This window comes from Lynx canadensis, chromosome A1, assembly GCF_007474595.2.
Source record: "Lynx canadensis isolate LIC74 chromosome A1, mLynCan4.pri.v2, whole genome shotgun sequence".
NCBI classification, from domain to species: Eukaryota; Metazoa; Chordata; class Mammalia; order Carnivora; family Felidae; genus Lynx; species Lynx canadensis.
The window spans coordinates 239,394,324-239,409,778 of record NC_044303.2 but is presented as its reverse complement, the minus strand read 5'-3'; the positions used below and the strand labels follow the sequence as shown (position 1 = coordinate 239,409,778).

Here is a 15,455-nt window from a genome sequence, read left to right as displayed (position 1 = left end):
GGGGTCGGGATAACATCTGCCCCTGTCTGCTCTTCAGGACGTCCTCCTGGGTCGTGGCTGTTGTAAAGTCTGCGGGGATTTCGGAGGATCCGGCGCCTTCCCTGGGGCCCACGTCCCACCCCCGCCCCCGGGAGACCCCCAAGCCACCCCTGCCCCTGGGGGAGCCCCCACCCCGCCCCACCCCACCAGGGGACCATTTCCCTGCTTTGTTTCCTCTTTTCTGCCTAAAACTTACACATTTGTCTCTACTCGGGGAGACCTGTGTGTCTGTGCCAGCCTGCTCGCCTCACCCACAGCTGCTGCCCGGGACCTCATACACTTCTCCACGGGCTCCCGGAGGGCCCACGCCTCATCCTCGGTGCCGGGCACGTCACCAACACACCAGAGAAGCCCAGCGGACACTGGAGGGCAGCCCGCAAGCCCCCTGTGGCGTGGGCGTGACCTGCCATGGGGAGTGTCAGGAGGAGGCCAGCGGGACGGTGGGCCCAGAGGTCCAGCGAAAGCGGAAGGTCCGGGCACTTTCTGATGGTCCGGAACGCAGGTGGGCACTGGGGGCCTCACCCACCCTTCCCCACCAAGCACCCTGCTGCGTGCGTCCGGGAGGGGTCTGAGCCCAGCGGACCGGACAGCCCCCAGAACGGGGGAGAGGGGGTCCAGGCAGGGAGGCCTCTTGAGGCGATGTCCCCGCACAACGCAGAGCCGATGGCCAGCAAGCCAGGAACCGGGGAGCCCCCGATCTAGTTAGAGTGTCTGCAAACGAACAGGAAAACAGCCCAGCCCACATCCGAGACAGGGAATGTGTGTGCCCAGTGCCTCGGAGCAGCAGGGCAAAGAACAGAAGCAAAGGTACGTCCGAACAGCACACCCGCTAGGATTCCCCACAGGTGGCACCGAGTAAAACCCAGAAGCGTCTTCAGATGCCTGAGAGTAAGATTAGCAAAGCCTCTAGATACAAGTCGACGTCAAAGAGCAATTTTATTTCCACAGCACAGCCCCTGGTTAGAAATTGATTTTTTCCAGACGGTATGATGGTTAACTGTGCCACCTGATGGGGCTGAGGGCGCGAGGGAGCTGGCGAAGCATTACTTCCAGGTGGGTCCATGCAGGCGTCTCTGGAGGCGCTGGCGTCTGACTCAGCACCTCCCAGTGTGTGCGGCGACCAGCGGACCCGTCAGGCCGGGGTGGAAGTTGTCTCTGCCGAGTCCAATCCTGTCTCTGTCCTCGGGCGGGGACATCCGTCTTCTCTGACGTCAGAGCTCCGGGCTCAGGATTCAGGCCTCGGCCAGGTTTGCCCCCACGGACCTCCCTGGGGCCTCCCAGCCTCGGTATAGGATCTCAACACAGAAACTGTGAACTTTATCGGAAGTCGTCCAGAAAGATCCAAACGGAGGGGTGTGGCGCGTGCCCGGGTTTGCCAGCTCGGAGCAGTGGTTTGGTCCCGGGTGAAACCTCAGCCGGCTCTCTGCGGTGGTTCGACACCGGATGCTGTAGTGTGTGGAGAAGCAAAGGGCCGAGAACGTGAAAAGCCAGGTGACCTGCTTGACCATCAGGACACAGAGTGGCCGCGGTGATTAGCTCGGTGAGCCAGGCCAGCCAAAGCGAGCGGCGGACCAGGGCAGGAGGCCCAGACACGGCCCCTACAAAGAGCCACTAGACTTGTGACGACGGTGGCCCCACGAGCGTGGGCCACGTCTTTCCCCAAATGGTGACGGGTCGGTGGGTCCCGCCTCCATCCTTGGGTGCCGCGGGTACGCACTGGCCCTGTGGCAGAGCAGCCCCCTCCTGGGATGCACCCAGGGTGCACGTGCCCATGGGACAGACATCCTCAAGCGGACAACACAGCGGCGGGCACAGCGGGGGACTCCCACAGTGGGGCGCCTCCCGGCATGGAGACCCACGCGGCGCCCCTGGGCAGACAGATGACCTCTGGCAGGCAGGGGCGGGGGCGCAGGCCACTAGAGCCACAGCCACCTTCCGGCCTCTGAGCTGGTGGTGAGTGTGCTTCCTGCCGCCCACGAGGAGCAGAGAAAAGCAGAAGGTTCAGCGAGATGCCTCCACAGATGCTGTGAGCTGGGGGCCGTGCTCCGTGGGGACCCCTGGGGCACTCGAGAACCCTGGGGACAGGCCGCTCGGATGCAGACCAGTCCCACTGCCAAGTTGCAGCCCCTCCCCCAGCGGTCAGCGATGATGCACCCAGCTGCCCCGGGAGAGGCACCAGCGGGGGCTGGACCCCCGGGCCTGGCGGCCGGAGCCAAGGGGTGGGTGGCCAGCGAGGACCACAACCGGGAAAGGGGCCCCAGCGGCACCAGACGTGGGGGAGAGCCCCTGGTGGGGGCGGAAGGGACGGTGCAGCCCAGCCCAGTCCAGCCCTGCAGGGAGGGGGCGCCTGCCCGCCTGGGGACACGGGGCAAGGGAGTCCTGGAGGGCCCCCCCCCACCCGGGGAAGGAGAGACCCCCATATCAACAGAGCATGAATCCCGAGTCCCGAGTGACTGTGGGAGCGGTGACCTCGTGGTCTCCACCAATGAAAACTTCAGTTATGGACGGGGTTTCAGGCCCTGGTCTCCACCCCTGCCTTACCTCCCACCCACCCCCGTGGGGCCCCTGCCTTAGGCAAGTGACCACAGCGACCTTTCCGACCCCTGACCTGGGCTGCCGGTCCAGACGAGGGCTCGTCAACTGCCTCGCCTTCGAACGGCCACGGCGCTATGTTTACGTGTCTCTTTTGGGTGAAGTCAGTTCCTCCCCCCCTCCCCCTCCCCTGGGGGTTATTTTGAGTGTTGCGCGGCTTTCTTTACTTCTTTCTCCTGCTGTGGTCACGTATTTTTCCTTTGATGGAGACACTGCAGACAAGGCTGTGCAGATGGTCCCTCCTGCCCTCTGAGTCCCGCAGGGGGGCCCGGGGTCACCTGCAGAGCCCAGGTGGGGGGGGGGGGTCTGAGGAAGGGTCCAGGGTCGTCTGCACCTGCAGAGGGGGCCGTGTGCTGGCAGTGCTGTCGTCAAACACCAGCTGTTCTGGGCAATCTCTGGTCTTATTTACCCGAATTCACCTTTCACACCCCGCTGGGTGCCCTGTTGTCTTGCCGTTCCACGGCCGTGTCCCCCAACCCGCCCATCCTCACGTCCTTGCCCTCCCGCCAGCTTGGAAACACAGGTGGAAGGCGGGGTGGGAGCTCGGAGGGCAGCCCAGAGCATTTGGTCACACGCCCTGGAGCCCAGACCACCCGGAGCTCCAAGATCTCCCGGGCCTTCCTCCTGATGCCCGGAGGCCCCGTCACCCTGAGGCCTGAGTCTAGGCTTCCCTGGCCACAGGCAGCCCTCTAGCCCCCTTCCTGGCCTCCCCTCTATTTCCGGCGGGGGCCCCCACTTCCTGCCCTTGGCACGCCAGCGCCCGCCCCCCATCCACACCAGAGGTACAGCCTCCCCCACACCCCTGCCGGGCCCGGCTGTCGCTGCCTCTGAGGCACGGACGGAAGGCTGACGCTCACGGCTGTGCAGAAGGCCCCCGCGACGACGTCAGGACACAACTGCCCCTCGGACCTGGGGCGGGGGGGGGGGGGGCTGGGATCCCTCTTGGCAGAGACAGGACTCACTAAATGTCTCTGATAAGGTGTGACACAGGCTTCTCAGCTACATGACCTGACCCACGAGTGCCTGTGGCCCCGTGGCTGAGTCAGGACCCCTGGGCTCTGCTAAGCCTTCCCCCCACGTCTCTGCCTGCCCCTCACCCGGCCACCTCTGTGCCTGTGGCATCTCGGTCCCCTGCCCCAAATGCCAGGCCTCTGCTCCCCAGCAGTGCTGTGTGTCCACCACGTGTCAGGCCCACGGGAGGCACCAGGAACCGACAGCTCACACAGCACAGCCTCGTTTTAGTCGTTCAGATGGTGCAAACTTCACAACCCCCTTTAGAACACTTTTATCACCCCCCCCCCACCCCCGAGAAACCCTGTGCCCTGGTCGGTCACCGGTTCTCACTGCCCGCCTGCCCCGGGAACTGTCACCACCCCGCACTTCCGGTCTCTGGCTTGGCCCATCCTGGCCTGTTCGCATTAAATGTTACCAAACGACACTTGACCTCTGACTGGCTTCTCTGTGCTTCCAAAGCTCATCCACGCCGTGCCCGCTGGAGTTTCACTCCCTTGAGGGGCACCTGGGTGGCTCGGTCCGTCGGGGGTCCGACTGTAGGCCTTCGGAACACGGGGTTCCGTCTAATTACGGGTTTTCTCTGCCGACCCCACCCTTCTGAGAATTACAATTTCAGCCAACGGCAATACGACGTTATGACGCAGCATGACTAAAGACGGGGGTCAGACACCTCCCTGCGGATTTGTGGCTTTGTTTACTTCTCGTGCCCAATTCCGGTGACAGCTCCTGAGCCACCGGCGTCTGCCCTGGCCGATCAGACCACAAACGTCCACGGACAGAGGGTCCGGACACCCCTCCAACTGTCAAGTCTTCTTGCCGAATGAGGCACAGGACTCTTGAACATGCTCGGGTTTATACAATTTATTCTTCTACCAACAAAATCATACAAAGGAAGCTATAAAAGAGACACGGAACCAACTTAGAGTGGCTGCAGTTAGGGCTCCACGAAGTTCAGTGCAGAAAAGGGTGTGTGGGCGCAGTTGAACCCTCACCCGCAGTGTGCCTCGAACATCGCCGCCGCGTGAACGAGGGTTAAGGGTCACAGGGGCGGTCCTGCTACGCGGTGGCTCTTCCTCAGCCAGCGTGAGCACCGCTGTGGCTTCACAGGTGCCCTCTGGGCAAAGGGGCCCTGGGCACGCCCCCCACCCGACCCCTGACTCGGTGCAGACCCACGGCGGGCAAGAGTGTGGACGCCCCGAGCCCGGCTGCCGTGGTTTGGCACACGCTCTGGCCAGCGGTCACTCTGATGTGATGCGGACCCTCTGTGCCGCCCAGCTGCGCCTCGGAGACGTCTGGACGCACACACTCAGCCTGTGCCAGACTTCAGATCCGCGGACTTGGCTGACCTCCCAGGATGTCCAAGGAAGCCAGAGAAAGCCAGGGACCCGGCCCTTTGGGGCTGTTCGCAGAAACAATCTCTTCACGGGCACCTTAATTATCACTGAAACCCCCCAGGGGCTTAAATAAGCCGTACAGACAGCAGGCCCGGGTCAGGGCAACAGCCCACGGTGGCACAATCGGGACCTAGAGCACAGACACCAGGGTGAAGCGCGAAGTCTACAGACCATCGGAAGGCAGCCCACGGAGCCCCCACGCACCGCCGCCACTGTCCCCTCCACGCCGGTGGGAGGGGACACGTGGCCCAGTGCCACCGCCGCCCCAGGACCTCGCCCAGCTGCAGCCCAGCCCCTTCCTGGGAGCCTGGCGAGACCCGGGTCCACGGGCGGGCACGTGTAGGTGGGTAACCACGTGGTGAATCCTCAGCAGTTAGTTACCACTCCCGCGCCCTGTGCCCACGCGGGACCCCGCTGCCATCCTGGCCGCAAAGCCAGCCTGGAGCCCACCGGAATGCCCACCGAGACGACCACCCCACGCCCGCCGGGGTTCCCTTCCTAGACACGCCCAGGCTGGGCAGATGTGCCCACACTGGGCGGGCTCGCGAGCGAGGCCACCCGGCTGAGCCTGGGGCGTAGGCGTGGACGGCTCTTCTCGGACTTCACTTACAGGAACACGAACAGGGACATTACAGGGACAGGTGCTGAGGAGGCTGACCGAGGACCCGAGGCCCTCGGCCACCTTCCTGAACAGATGCTTCGTGGCCCGAGGGTGACCTTCTGTCCGAGCGAGGTTTCCCGTGAGCGTCTTGGATGGGGCAGAACTAAAACTTAACCATGAAACCAGGTAGCTCGGGCCAAGGAAACCACGTCTGGAGCCCACAGCCCGAGTGTGGAGGTCAGGAGGTCAGGAGACGGAGGGCTGCGTCCCAGGTCCCCTCGAGCATCGACGTCTCCCCTCCAAACGAGGAAACCTTGGCAGCTGCGTGCTGGCTCCTGGCCCGGAGAGGAGTGCTGTGGGGCCATTCTGGAAACTTGTATATGAGGCCACACGGGGCACACTTCCCAGCCCGCCCGGCGTGTCAGGAGTAGATAGTGACCACCTCCCGGCCGCCGCCCCTGACCAGGAGGACCCTGTTGAGTCCTTCGGTCAGGACCTCCAGGAACTCCATGTCTGGGCGCCGGAGTTAAGGACACAGCTGGGGGCACCGCCGGCAGTCCCCGGGAGAGGGAGGTGGGTGTGCGGGAGAGGGGGCCCCGCAGCGTGGCCGGTGGCACCAACGAAGCCCAGTGCAGGCCTCGGCCAGGTGCAGGGCGGAGGGCACTCGGGGGTCAGCCCGCTCCTGCAGCCGGCCCGACGGGACCTGAGGAGACCCCCGCCCCCCACCCCGGGGCTCTGGGCGCAGCCGGGCAAGTCCCCCGAGGACCCACACAGGCCCGCAAATCCCGGTCTGGTCAGCAAGCACGAGTCCTGCAGCCTCTGAGAGCCGCCAGCGACCCCTCCGGCCTCCCTGTCCCCAGTGCCAGTGGCGGGGGGGGGGGGGCTGCACCCCAGAGACCCCGTCACAGGACAGGGGCTCACGGTCAAAGGCCGCGAGCCCCGCTCGGGGTGGAGCCGACCTGGGACCTCCACCCAGCCAGGAGGGGCGGCGGGCCCACCTACTGGGGAGGACTCGGGGGAACCGTCTGTGCAGCCGCGTGGCTCGTCCACGACGGAGGGAACACGCTGCCCCCACGTGCTTAGAAGACGCCCGGGAGCAGAGCCAGCACCGGGCAGGGTCCCAGGTCGCCACTCGTGGTACTAATTCCTGGGGGTCCCGTGTTCCTCACCGAGGGCCTCCGCCGAGGACACTCGGCACGTGTACGGTTCCCTCACCTTTGCCAACGCCCCAACACCAACCAGGAGCCATTCGCTGGGAACCGCCCCCCAGACCCTGCTTTCCTGGCACTCGGACCAGGCTGGCCCCCACTCCGACCCCAGCCCCAGGCACCGTGGGCCTCGCTCCGGGCCCCGCTGCTCCCATCCCCCAGCCCCTGGGATCCCGTGAGCAAGGGCAGCGAAGCCAGACACGTCCCGACGGGCACTGCCTTCACCCAGCCCCGCAGGCGGCACACGGAAAGGATACAGTTCTCGTCCCCCTGCCGGTTTTTGGGGGGTCCTGGCATGTTCAGCAGGACCAGCTGAGCCCCCCGGGACCTGCTGAGGACGACACCATTAAGCTTCACGGCCGTGTGCATCCGCCGGACGTTGGACTGGTTCCTGCGGGGAGATGGCCACTTGACGCCCACGGCCGTGCCGGCCCGAGCCCCGTCTGCCCATCTCGGTCCCGGGCAAAATCAAATCAGACTCAAACGGCGTCAACTCCCCAGAGAACCCACAGGGGAGGTGACCCCGTGAGAGGCTGGCGGGCACGGGCCGGGGACGACTACTCAGCACGAGAAGGCTCTGGTTCCCGAACGTTCTAGACCGGGTGTCACCAAGCTGCCAAGCTTCTACATCTGCGTGCAGTGTCCCCCGGGGGGCCGGGGACAGCTCCCCACCAGGCACGAAAGGCACTCACACACCCGGGGCTCTAAGCTCCCCCGGGGAGGGCCCCAACGCCACGGCCTAGCCCTGCTCACATGTGGCCTTGAGGTTAGCACGCCCAATGGGGTGCACATGGCAGCATCTCCCTCGTCCTGACCCGGCTGGGGTCCCAGGAGCCTTGCACGTGCCGGGCGGCTCCAGGCCTGGAGATTCTGGGCAAGAACGAGGCCACCGCCAGGGTCCACCCCGTTCTCAAACCAGCGCTCCTGGCCGATGGCGGAAGGACGAGAGCTTCCAATGCTCAGCAAGCAGGCCCCGCACCCCGTCCCTGCCAGCACCCGGGTCTGCGGGATCCACGGCGCGGGCAGGGAGCCCGTTGGGCTCTGATGACCCCCTGGGGAGAGTCCCTGGCAGCCGCCTGCCCACCGGCACTCCCTGGAGCTCGAGTAGCTGCAGGACCTCTTCCTCGGCCACCACATGCGTCAGGTGGCTGTGTGGGGCACCACCCCCACCCCGGACCGTGTCCCGGGAGGCACTTGGGAGACACTGCCTGGGAGAGCTGCCTGCCTCCTTGACACGCATGTCCCCTGAGCCCGGGTCTCCTGCAGGACGGAATCCGCGGGCAGCCCTTCTGGGAGCAGGTCGCCGTGCCCCGGACAACAGGGACAGAGGTCCCCCCGCACCAGGGTCAGTGCAAGGCCCACGGGAGTGGCATTCAGGATGCACCTTTCAAAAGCTCAGCCCTGCAGCTGAATAAATGCTATCACAACCCCTGATTCCCAGAAGGCAGGCAGGGAGCCGGGCCCCCTTCTTTCTCTGCAGTTTCGCCTGATAAAATTACAGGCTGGGGATCTGTCCGGGCCACAACCAGGGACACTCTGTTACAAGAACCACGCATTAGCTGCCTGAACAGACCACAATCACCAGTGTTTGGGGACGACAGCAACTCCAGAAATGAGTGTGTGTGACATTAGAGGGTCTCTTACGGCTAAGAGTTTTGAAAACACATATAATCTTAAAATCAGGGGTTTGGGTCTGGCTGGAAGGGCCCTCGGCTCCAGGGCGACGTGCCTCATGGAGGTCAAAGAGGCGCGGAGAGGGACAGGAAGCCAACGGAAAGCTGTGTTTGTTCCCGACGGTGGGCCGTGAGTCCACAATGTACAGAACGTTGCCGTGAGCGCTCCGAGCCCAGCGCAGGAGAGTGTGTGTGGGGGGGTGGGGGGTGGTGCCGTAGCAGAGTCAGGGCTCTGGTCCCTCGGCTCCTGGTGGGCACACGGCCAGGACAACAGGCACAACAGAGGTACGCCCACCCCTGGGGACACCACGGTTGTCAGCCCCGTGCCCCCTGCGGGCTGACCTCCCCACCTCAGCCTCATGCCCTCCTGGGGCCAGGATCTGCAGGCCCGTGTTCTTCACAGCATCTTGGGGGAGAAACCCTAGTTAGTCCTGCATGTCCGTGTCTGGGTTTTGACAGACCTTATCTGGGGAGCGCTTTGAAGTTCACAGAAAAGTAGACGCCAGAGTCCCCGTGTCCCTGCTCTTCCGCACGATTCCCAGACACGTCTACAGCTTTGCTCCCTCAACAGACTGACACCCGCCCGTGTCCTCAGTGTGATGCACAGGGTTCCGGGGCCCCCCGGCCTCTAGCGCCGCACTACGGATACCCCCCGGGTGGCCACCACCGCAGGGGACACACTGCAGGCGTGGGGGGCAGGGGTACGCACAGCGACCTCAGGGCGGGTCCCCCTCCTGCCCGTCCAGCTGCCCCCCCAGCACCGGAGCACACACAGGATCTGCCCACACCCCTCTTCACACCAAGGCCGGCAGCTTCCTGGGGTGAACGGTACCCAGGGCCGCAGAGTGGGACGACGTACGGTCCCCTGCAGAGACCGAACGCTCAGCCCCAGGGCGTGGACAGATTCTCTAAGAGCTACCAAAGCATCTGCTTCTCTCTGCTCCAGAGGCAGCTCAGGACGAGCCCCCTCCCCCCATCTCAGCCCTCACAGCATCAGAGAAGGGATTCAGCCGTGTGCCCTGAGCCACTCTGCACAGAGGGGAGCGAGTTAAGTAGAAAACCACTGAAAGCCACAGCGGCAGCAGGCAGACTCCTGCGTGCGGGCACGTGCACACTCAGGGCCGTGCATGCACACACACGCAGAGCTGTGTACGCACACACTTAGGACCATGCACACACACGCACGCACACGCAGGGCCGTGTGCATACACACACACTTGGGGTCATGTGCACACATGCACACACACGCAGGGCCGTGCACGTGCAGACACACACTCGGGGCCACACACACACACACATTCAGGGCCGTGCATGCACACGCTCGGGGCGATGCTTGCGCGCGCGCGCACACACACACACACACACACACATGACCGTGCACACACACACACACACGCTTAGGGCCATTCACGCACACATACATGCAGGGCCGTGCACGCACATGCACACACCCAGGGCTGGGCACGCACACACACACACGTGGACATGTGCACAGTTCACAAGCAGTGTGTGCCCAGCATGCGAGAAGACAGGCCTAAGAAGCATCCTAAACAGCAGGAGAGCACTTACAGACTTCCCCATTCTCTACAAGGAGGAGAAAACACAAGAACAGGTTACTTCGAGAGTGTGCACAACGAACACGTTTAAACAACCGCGGGCACAGCCCAGCTGCCCTTCCCCGGCTTACCCGGTCCTTCTCCACAACAGGGTCTGACCCCCATGCCCTTCCCCACAACGCAAGGCCCTGGGGCTTTGGTCCTCACTGAAAACCCCGGGGGGGAGGGGCGGGCCTCCCGGCACAGCCACGCCACCCGGCACCCCCCACCTGCATGCACCTGCGCCCACCCTGGGGCTCTCGGCCCAACGCCACAGGCAGCACCCAGGCCCCGGCAGGTAGCCTGCACAATCAGCAGGGTCACAGCTGGGAGTCCCCAGCTCCCTAAGGGCACTGACCCCTGACTGCTGGGATCCCAGATCTGGCAAACAGGCCCCGAGAGCAGACTGTGGCCCTCGGGCCTGCCCAGCCCCAGCTCTGTGACAGCCAGGCCCTACCACCCGGGAGCCCGCGGGCCACACTCACGGCTTCAGGCTGAAGAGGTCTTTGAACCCGGACGCGCCTGGCTCCTTGTTCTTAAACTTCTCGGCGGCCAGCTTCTCCTTGGTCCAGGTCATCTGCACTTTGTCCGGTGTGGGTGGGGCTTGGGTCCTGGTGGCCACCACTGAATGGGACGCGGTATTCCTGTCGTGGATGAGCTGGGCCTGGCAGGGAATCAGGGCACACGAACAGGAAGGTCTCCAAAACTCTCCCGGGAACAAAGGCCGGGACCCCGGGACCAGGCCTCCCTGCAGGGGACCCGATGCCACCCCGCCCCCGGCTTCCAGACCAAACCCGTCCCCTCTTCCTCCTCTGTTTCCTGCCCTGGCTCTGAAGGCCACGGAGAAAAGCCCAGGACGAGGGGACATTTGTACCCAGAAGTCTCCGCACGCGACACGGCAGGCGCCGGTCCTGAGCACACCCGCGTACGTGGACGGGGGCCGCCGGGGCCTGGGAGGGCGCGTGCCCTCACACCCGGAGCGGGAAGGGAGAGGAGGCGGGGGCAGAATCGTGCCGCCGCCCGTTCAGAAGACCCGGCTTGGGGGCGCACGGCTCCAGAGACCGCCAAGACTCGGTCCTGCTGGCCAGGCGGGAACGCAGGGCACAGGCCGGCTGGGCGCAGCGGGCACCCGCACGCGCACCTCTCTCTCCCGCTCGGTCTTGGAGAGCTGCATCTGCCTCAGCATCTGGGATCTCTGCTCCATCATCAGCGTCTTCTCGTACGTGAACGCCGAGATGTCGTTTTCGCCCTAGGGAGCCCCCAGGCACGGAAGTGAACGGGTGCCCCAGGTGTGTGTGCTCCACACGGGCACGCCTGCAGGAGCGTGACCGCGCTGTGACCACGTGGCGGGGGGGGGGGGGGGGACGACCGCCACAGCTGAACGCACATCTGCTCGCAGACACGCAGCGCGGCCCCTGACGGAACCCACGCCAAGCTCACGCCACGTCCCGCACGAAGCTGTGACCACAGCCGACGGGAGCCATTTCTGTGCTGGGAGAGCCGGCGGCCACGCAGGGTGAGCCCGGAGCTCTCCCGCTGACCGTGGGGCCAGGATCTTCCCCAGCCCTGGCATGACGCTTGGTGGGCGACCCCGGGTCCTCCCACCGGCCCCGGGTGGGGTCCGTGTCGGGCACACACCGCCTCCTCTGCCCCCCCAGGGCCTGAGCCCTGTCCACCGCTCCCGAGAGCCTGCTGGGGGCACGCTGCCTGGGGAGAGGCCGCCGGTGCTCCCACGGCCCCGGGGACCCGCTCCCACCCAAGAGCCTGGAGATGGGAACACAGGGGGCCTGGACCCCAGGCTCACGACCTGTGACGGGCCGGGTGTCACGTCCGTCTTATGAGACATGCCCAGGAGGGTGCGTCACCTATAGGGTCCCCTGACCATAAACCCCTAAACTCACAGGCCCGGTCCAGCCCCGAGAGAACACTGGAGCGGCGGTCTGCACAACACGGAACGTGTGGGCACAACCATCAGGTCGAGCCCGGGAGCTGAACGCCGGCCAGCCCACGGCTGTGACGGGTGGGCGGGGACCCCCGAACCCAGAACCGCCGGCAGTCTGCACGCCTCACCATCTCCACCACCTCCACCTGGGCGCTGATGCGGAGGTGATACAGGAACACCTGAAGGTCCTTCTTCATCTGGATGCTGTTGTCGTCCACCTGGGCCACCGTGAAGATGCGCATCCGGCACTTTCTCCACACCTGGCAGGCGGGGGGGGGGGGGGGGGGGGGGGGGGGGGGAACTGGCTTCTGCACCTGCACTTGGCCCAGGGAGCCCCCCCCCCCGCCTGCCCCGTGTGATACAGATATCCCCGCCCCCATCACGGGACCCTGAGCCCCCGTGCCCATCACAGGACCCCAAGCTCCCGCCCCTATCTCAGGACCCCAAAACCCCCGCCCCCATCACGAGACCCTGAGCCTCCGTGCCCATCACAGGACCCCAAGCCCCTGCCCCATCTCAGGACCCCCCCATCGCAGGACCCCAAACCCCCCCCATCTCAGGACCCCCCATCACAGGACCCTGAGCCCCTGTGCCTGCATAGCAGGACCCCACCCTCCATCACAGGATCCCAAAATCCCTGCCCCATCTCAGGACCCCAAAACCTCCGCCCCCATCTCAGGACCCCCATCACGGGACCCTGAGCCCCCGTGCCCATCACAAGACCCCAAGCTCCCACCCCCATCTCAGGACCCCAAAACCCCCACCCCCATCTCAGGACCCCCCCCATCACAGGATCCCAAGCCCCCGCCCCCATCTCAGGACCCCCCATCTCAGGACCCCCCCATCACAGGACCCCAAAACCCCTGCCCCCATCACAGGACCCCCATCACGGTACCCTGAGCCCCCGTGCCCATCACAGGACCCCAAACCCCCTCCCGCATCTCAGGACCCCCCCATCACAGGACCCCAAAACCCCTGCCCCCATCACAGGACCCCCATCACGGGACCCTGAGCCCCCGTGCCCATCACAGGACCCCAAACCCCCTCCCGCATCTCAGGACCCCCCGATCACAGGACCCCAAGCCCCCGCCCCCATCACAGGACCCCCATCACGGGACCCTGAGCCCCCGTGCCCATCACAGGACCCCAAACCCCCTCCCGCATCTCAGGATCCCCCCCATCACAGGACCCCAAGCCCCCGCCCCATCTCAGGACCCACCCATCACGGGACCCTGAGCCCCCGTGCCCATCACAGGACCCCAAACCCCCTCCCGCATCTCAGGATCCCCCCCCATCACAGGACCCCAAGCCCCCGCCCCATCTCAGGACCCCCCATCACAGGACCCTGTCCCCCTACCCCCGTCGCACCTTGTGCTGCCGCAGCAGGAAAGGCAGCAGCATGAGCAGGCCCCCGTCGTGCACGACCCACCACACGTCGATATCCCCGTCGCTGAAGCGCTCCTGGTTTTGTGGAAACAGGTCCACGTTCTTGGCCACCAGCAGGGCCTGCTGCGCCGCCGTGGTGTCTCGGACGGTCTCTGCGGAGAGACAGTGGTGGGTCGCCAGCACCGTGGCAGGAGTGGTGAGGCCGCAACCCCTGCGAAGCCCCGCCTGGAGCGCAGGAGGACGGCAGCCCTCGCTGCGCTGGGCGCGGCTGGAGGGGCCTCCAGGGGACCTGCAGGGGCGGAGCTGGCGCACACAGGGCAGTGAGCCTCTCCCAAGGCGGGGGGGGGGGGTCACTCTCCCACGGGGCGCACAGCCGGGGCCTCCGGGAGCCTCGCGGAGGGGGCCCAGGACCCACCGACGAAGTTCTTCCAGGAGAAGGTGTTGTCCTCCCTCTTCCAGGACTCGGGCCAGGCCATGAGCACCGTGTTGTGCTTCATGCCCCCCAGGCCAGCCGACTGGATCAGGTGGGACATGCCATCGCGCAGGTTGGAGGACACCACCAGCTGGCAGAAACCCTTGGTCTTCTCCGCGCTCATCAGAGCCCGGATGTTCTGGGGAGACACGCGGGGGGACCGTGAGGGGCCAACCGCACGGTCACGGCCAGACCCGGCGGCATTCTCGCTGCGGGGAGCAGAAGGGCCTCACCCTTCCCGGCCTCCCAGCCGGCGCGCGAGCCCCAGCGCGACCAACCAGGCCTCCTGGCTTCGGTTCCACGGGCAGAGAGACACAGGGCAGGGCAGGAGATGACCAGAGCAGGAGGAGTCTGGGCACTGCGGGGCCCCCGGGCCCTCTTCCTGAGACACAGCTCCCTGTTCGCCAGCCCCTGAGACGGCGGCCCCCCCTCGGGGACACCGTGACCCCCAGCCCCACAGCTGCCGTACATCTGCGGCGAAACCCAGTCGTGCCACCAGGGCAATAACGGGGCCGAGCCACCGGCACACGGAGCCATCCGACGGCAGGCACACTGCCAGGCAGACCAGGAAACCAGAACCTGGCCCAGACCCGTGGCGTCCACGCTACTAGGGAGGCTCTGACTGCACGAGCCCCACCGAGGAACCAAACCTGTCTATGGACCACTCACCCCCACGCTTCTGTCACAGGAACGTCAGAAGCCCCTCAACGCACAAGAACAGAGGGGTCTCAGAACAGGAATCCCCCGCTTCCACAAGATACCACGAGACGATCACAAACACACGCTCTTCCAAAACACAAAACTGAACTCTTACGACAAAACCGCGCGCAACGCTTTCTGTAAGACTTAGTCAGCAAGGAACAGAACCTCGTGTGTTAAATGGTAGCAGTGGAGTCTAGAGAGGGGCAGAGACCGTGAACCCAGCCACACCCGAACCGTCCTGGGCCCTGGCTCGCGGACGCCCACCTCCCTCGCCCACCTCCCCCTCGGTTCGCCAGAGACGCCCCACCCGGCGAGAGTTGCCCGGAGACCGCGCGGCACCCGAGCTACGTGAGGGCCTCTCCAGCCACGCCTCGGGTCAGGGCAAGAGCTCCTGTCGCCACGAGCAGGAGGGGATCCGGAGAGCAAAGCCCTGGCCAGAAACGGGCAGTGTGAGCGTTGCAAGGAGGACACTGCTTAAACCGGTTTGCGACCAGCCACCGCCGCACCTGAGCCCTTGAGCTGAGGTCCCGCTGAGGGGGGCCTGACGCCCCAGAGGGAGGGATAAGCACCCAGCGCGTCCGCTGCCTTCCCTGAACCAGCTGCACCTGCGGACCGCTGAGCGCGCGGGGCTGTCCAGGTAGGAGGCCACCGTCCTGCGACCCCACCCCCCGCTCTGAATCCGAAAGAGCCTCTGGGTGCCGCCCCGGTTCAGGCCCACGGCAGCAGCGTGGCTGCTCCCGGACACGAGGACACGCCATCCGCCCGGACGGGGGGCGGGGGGGCTCCACCCGTGAGGAAGGAAAGGCAGGGGACAAGAGGGAGGCTGCCCGGGAACAC

At 65.6% G+C, this 15,455-nt stretch overlaps 1 protein-coding gene across 5 annotated transcripts in view; it reads right to left on the bottom strand.

The window, feature by feature from the left end:
- Positions 1-4,488: 4,488 nt before the first annotated feature.
- SLC12A7 (solute carrier family 12 member 7) overlaps positions 4,489-15,455 on the bottom strand; it is a 67,782-nt gene continuing 56,815 nt past the window's right edge. For 4 of the 5 annotated variants that reach the window (XM_030333179.1, XM_030333184.1, XM_030333204.2 and 1 more), the window contains 8 exons: positions 13,860-14,055; positions 13,427-13,596; positions 12,187-12,318; positions 11,258-11,365; positions 10,602-10,780; positions 10,091-10,105; positions 7,106-7,239; positions 4,489-6,153 (listed from right to left, as the gene is read on the bottom strand). In XM_030333179.1, the coding sequence (XP_030189039.1) occupies positions 6,062-6,153; positions 7,106-7,239; positions 10,091-10,105; positions 10,602-10,780; positions 11,258-11,365; positions 12,187-12,318; positions 13,427-13,596; positions 13,860-14,055 (1,026 nt within the window). In that variant the 3' untranslated portion in view covers positions 4,489-6,061. The remainder of the gene's footprint in view (positions 6,154-7,105; positions 7,240-10,090; positions 10,106-10,601; positions 10,781-11,257; positions 11,366-12,186; positions 12,319-13,426; positions 13,597-13,859; positions 14,056-15,455) is intronic. The other variant, XM_030333194.1, reaches the window with a different exon arrangement.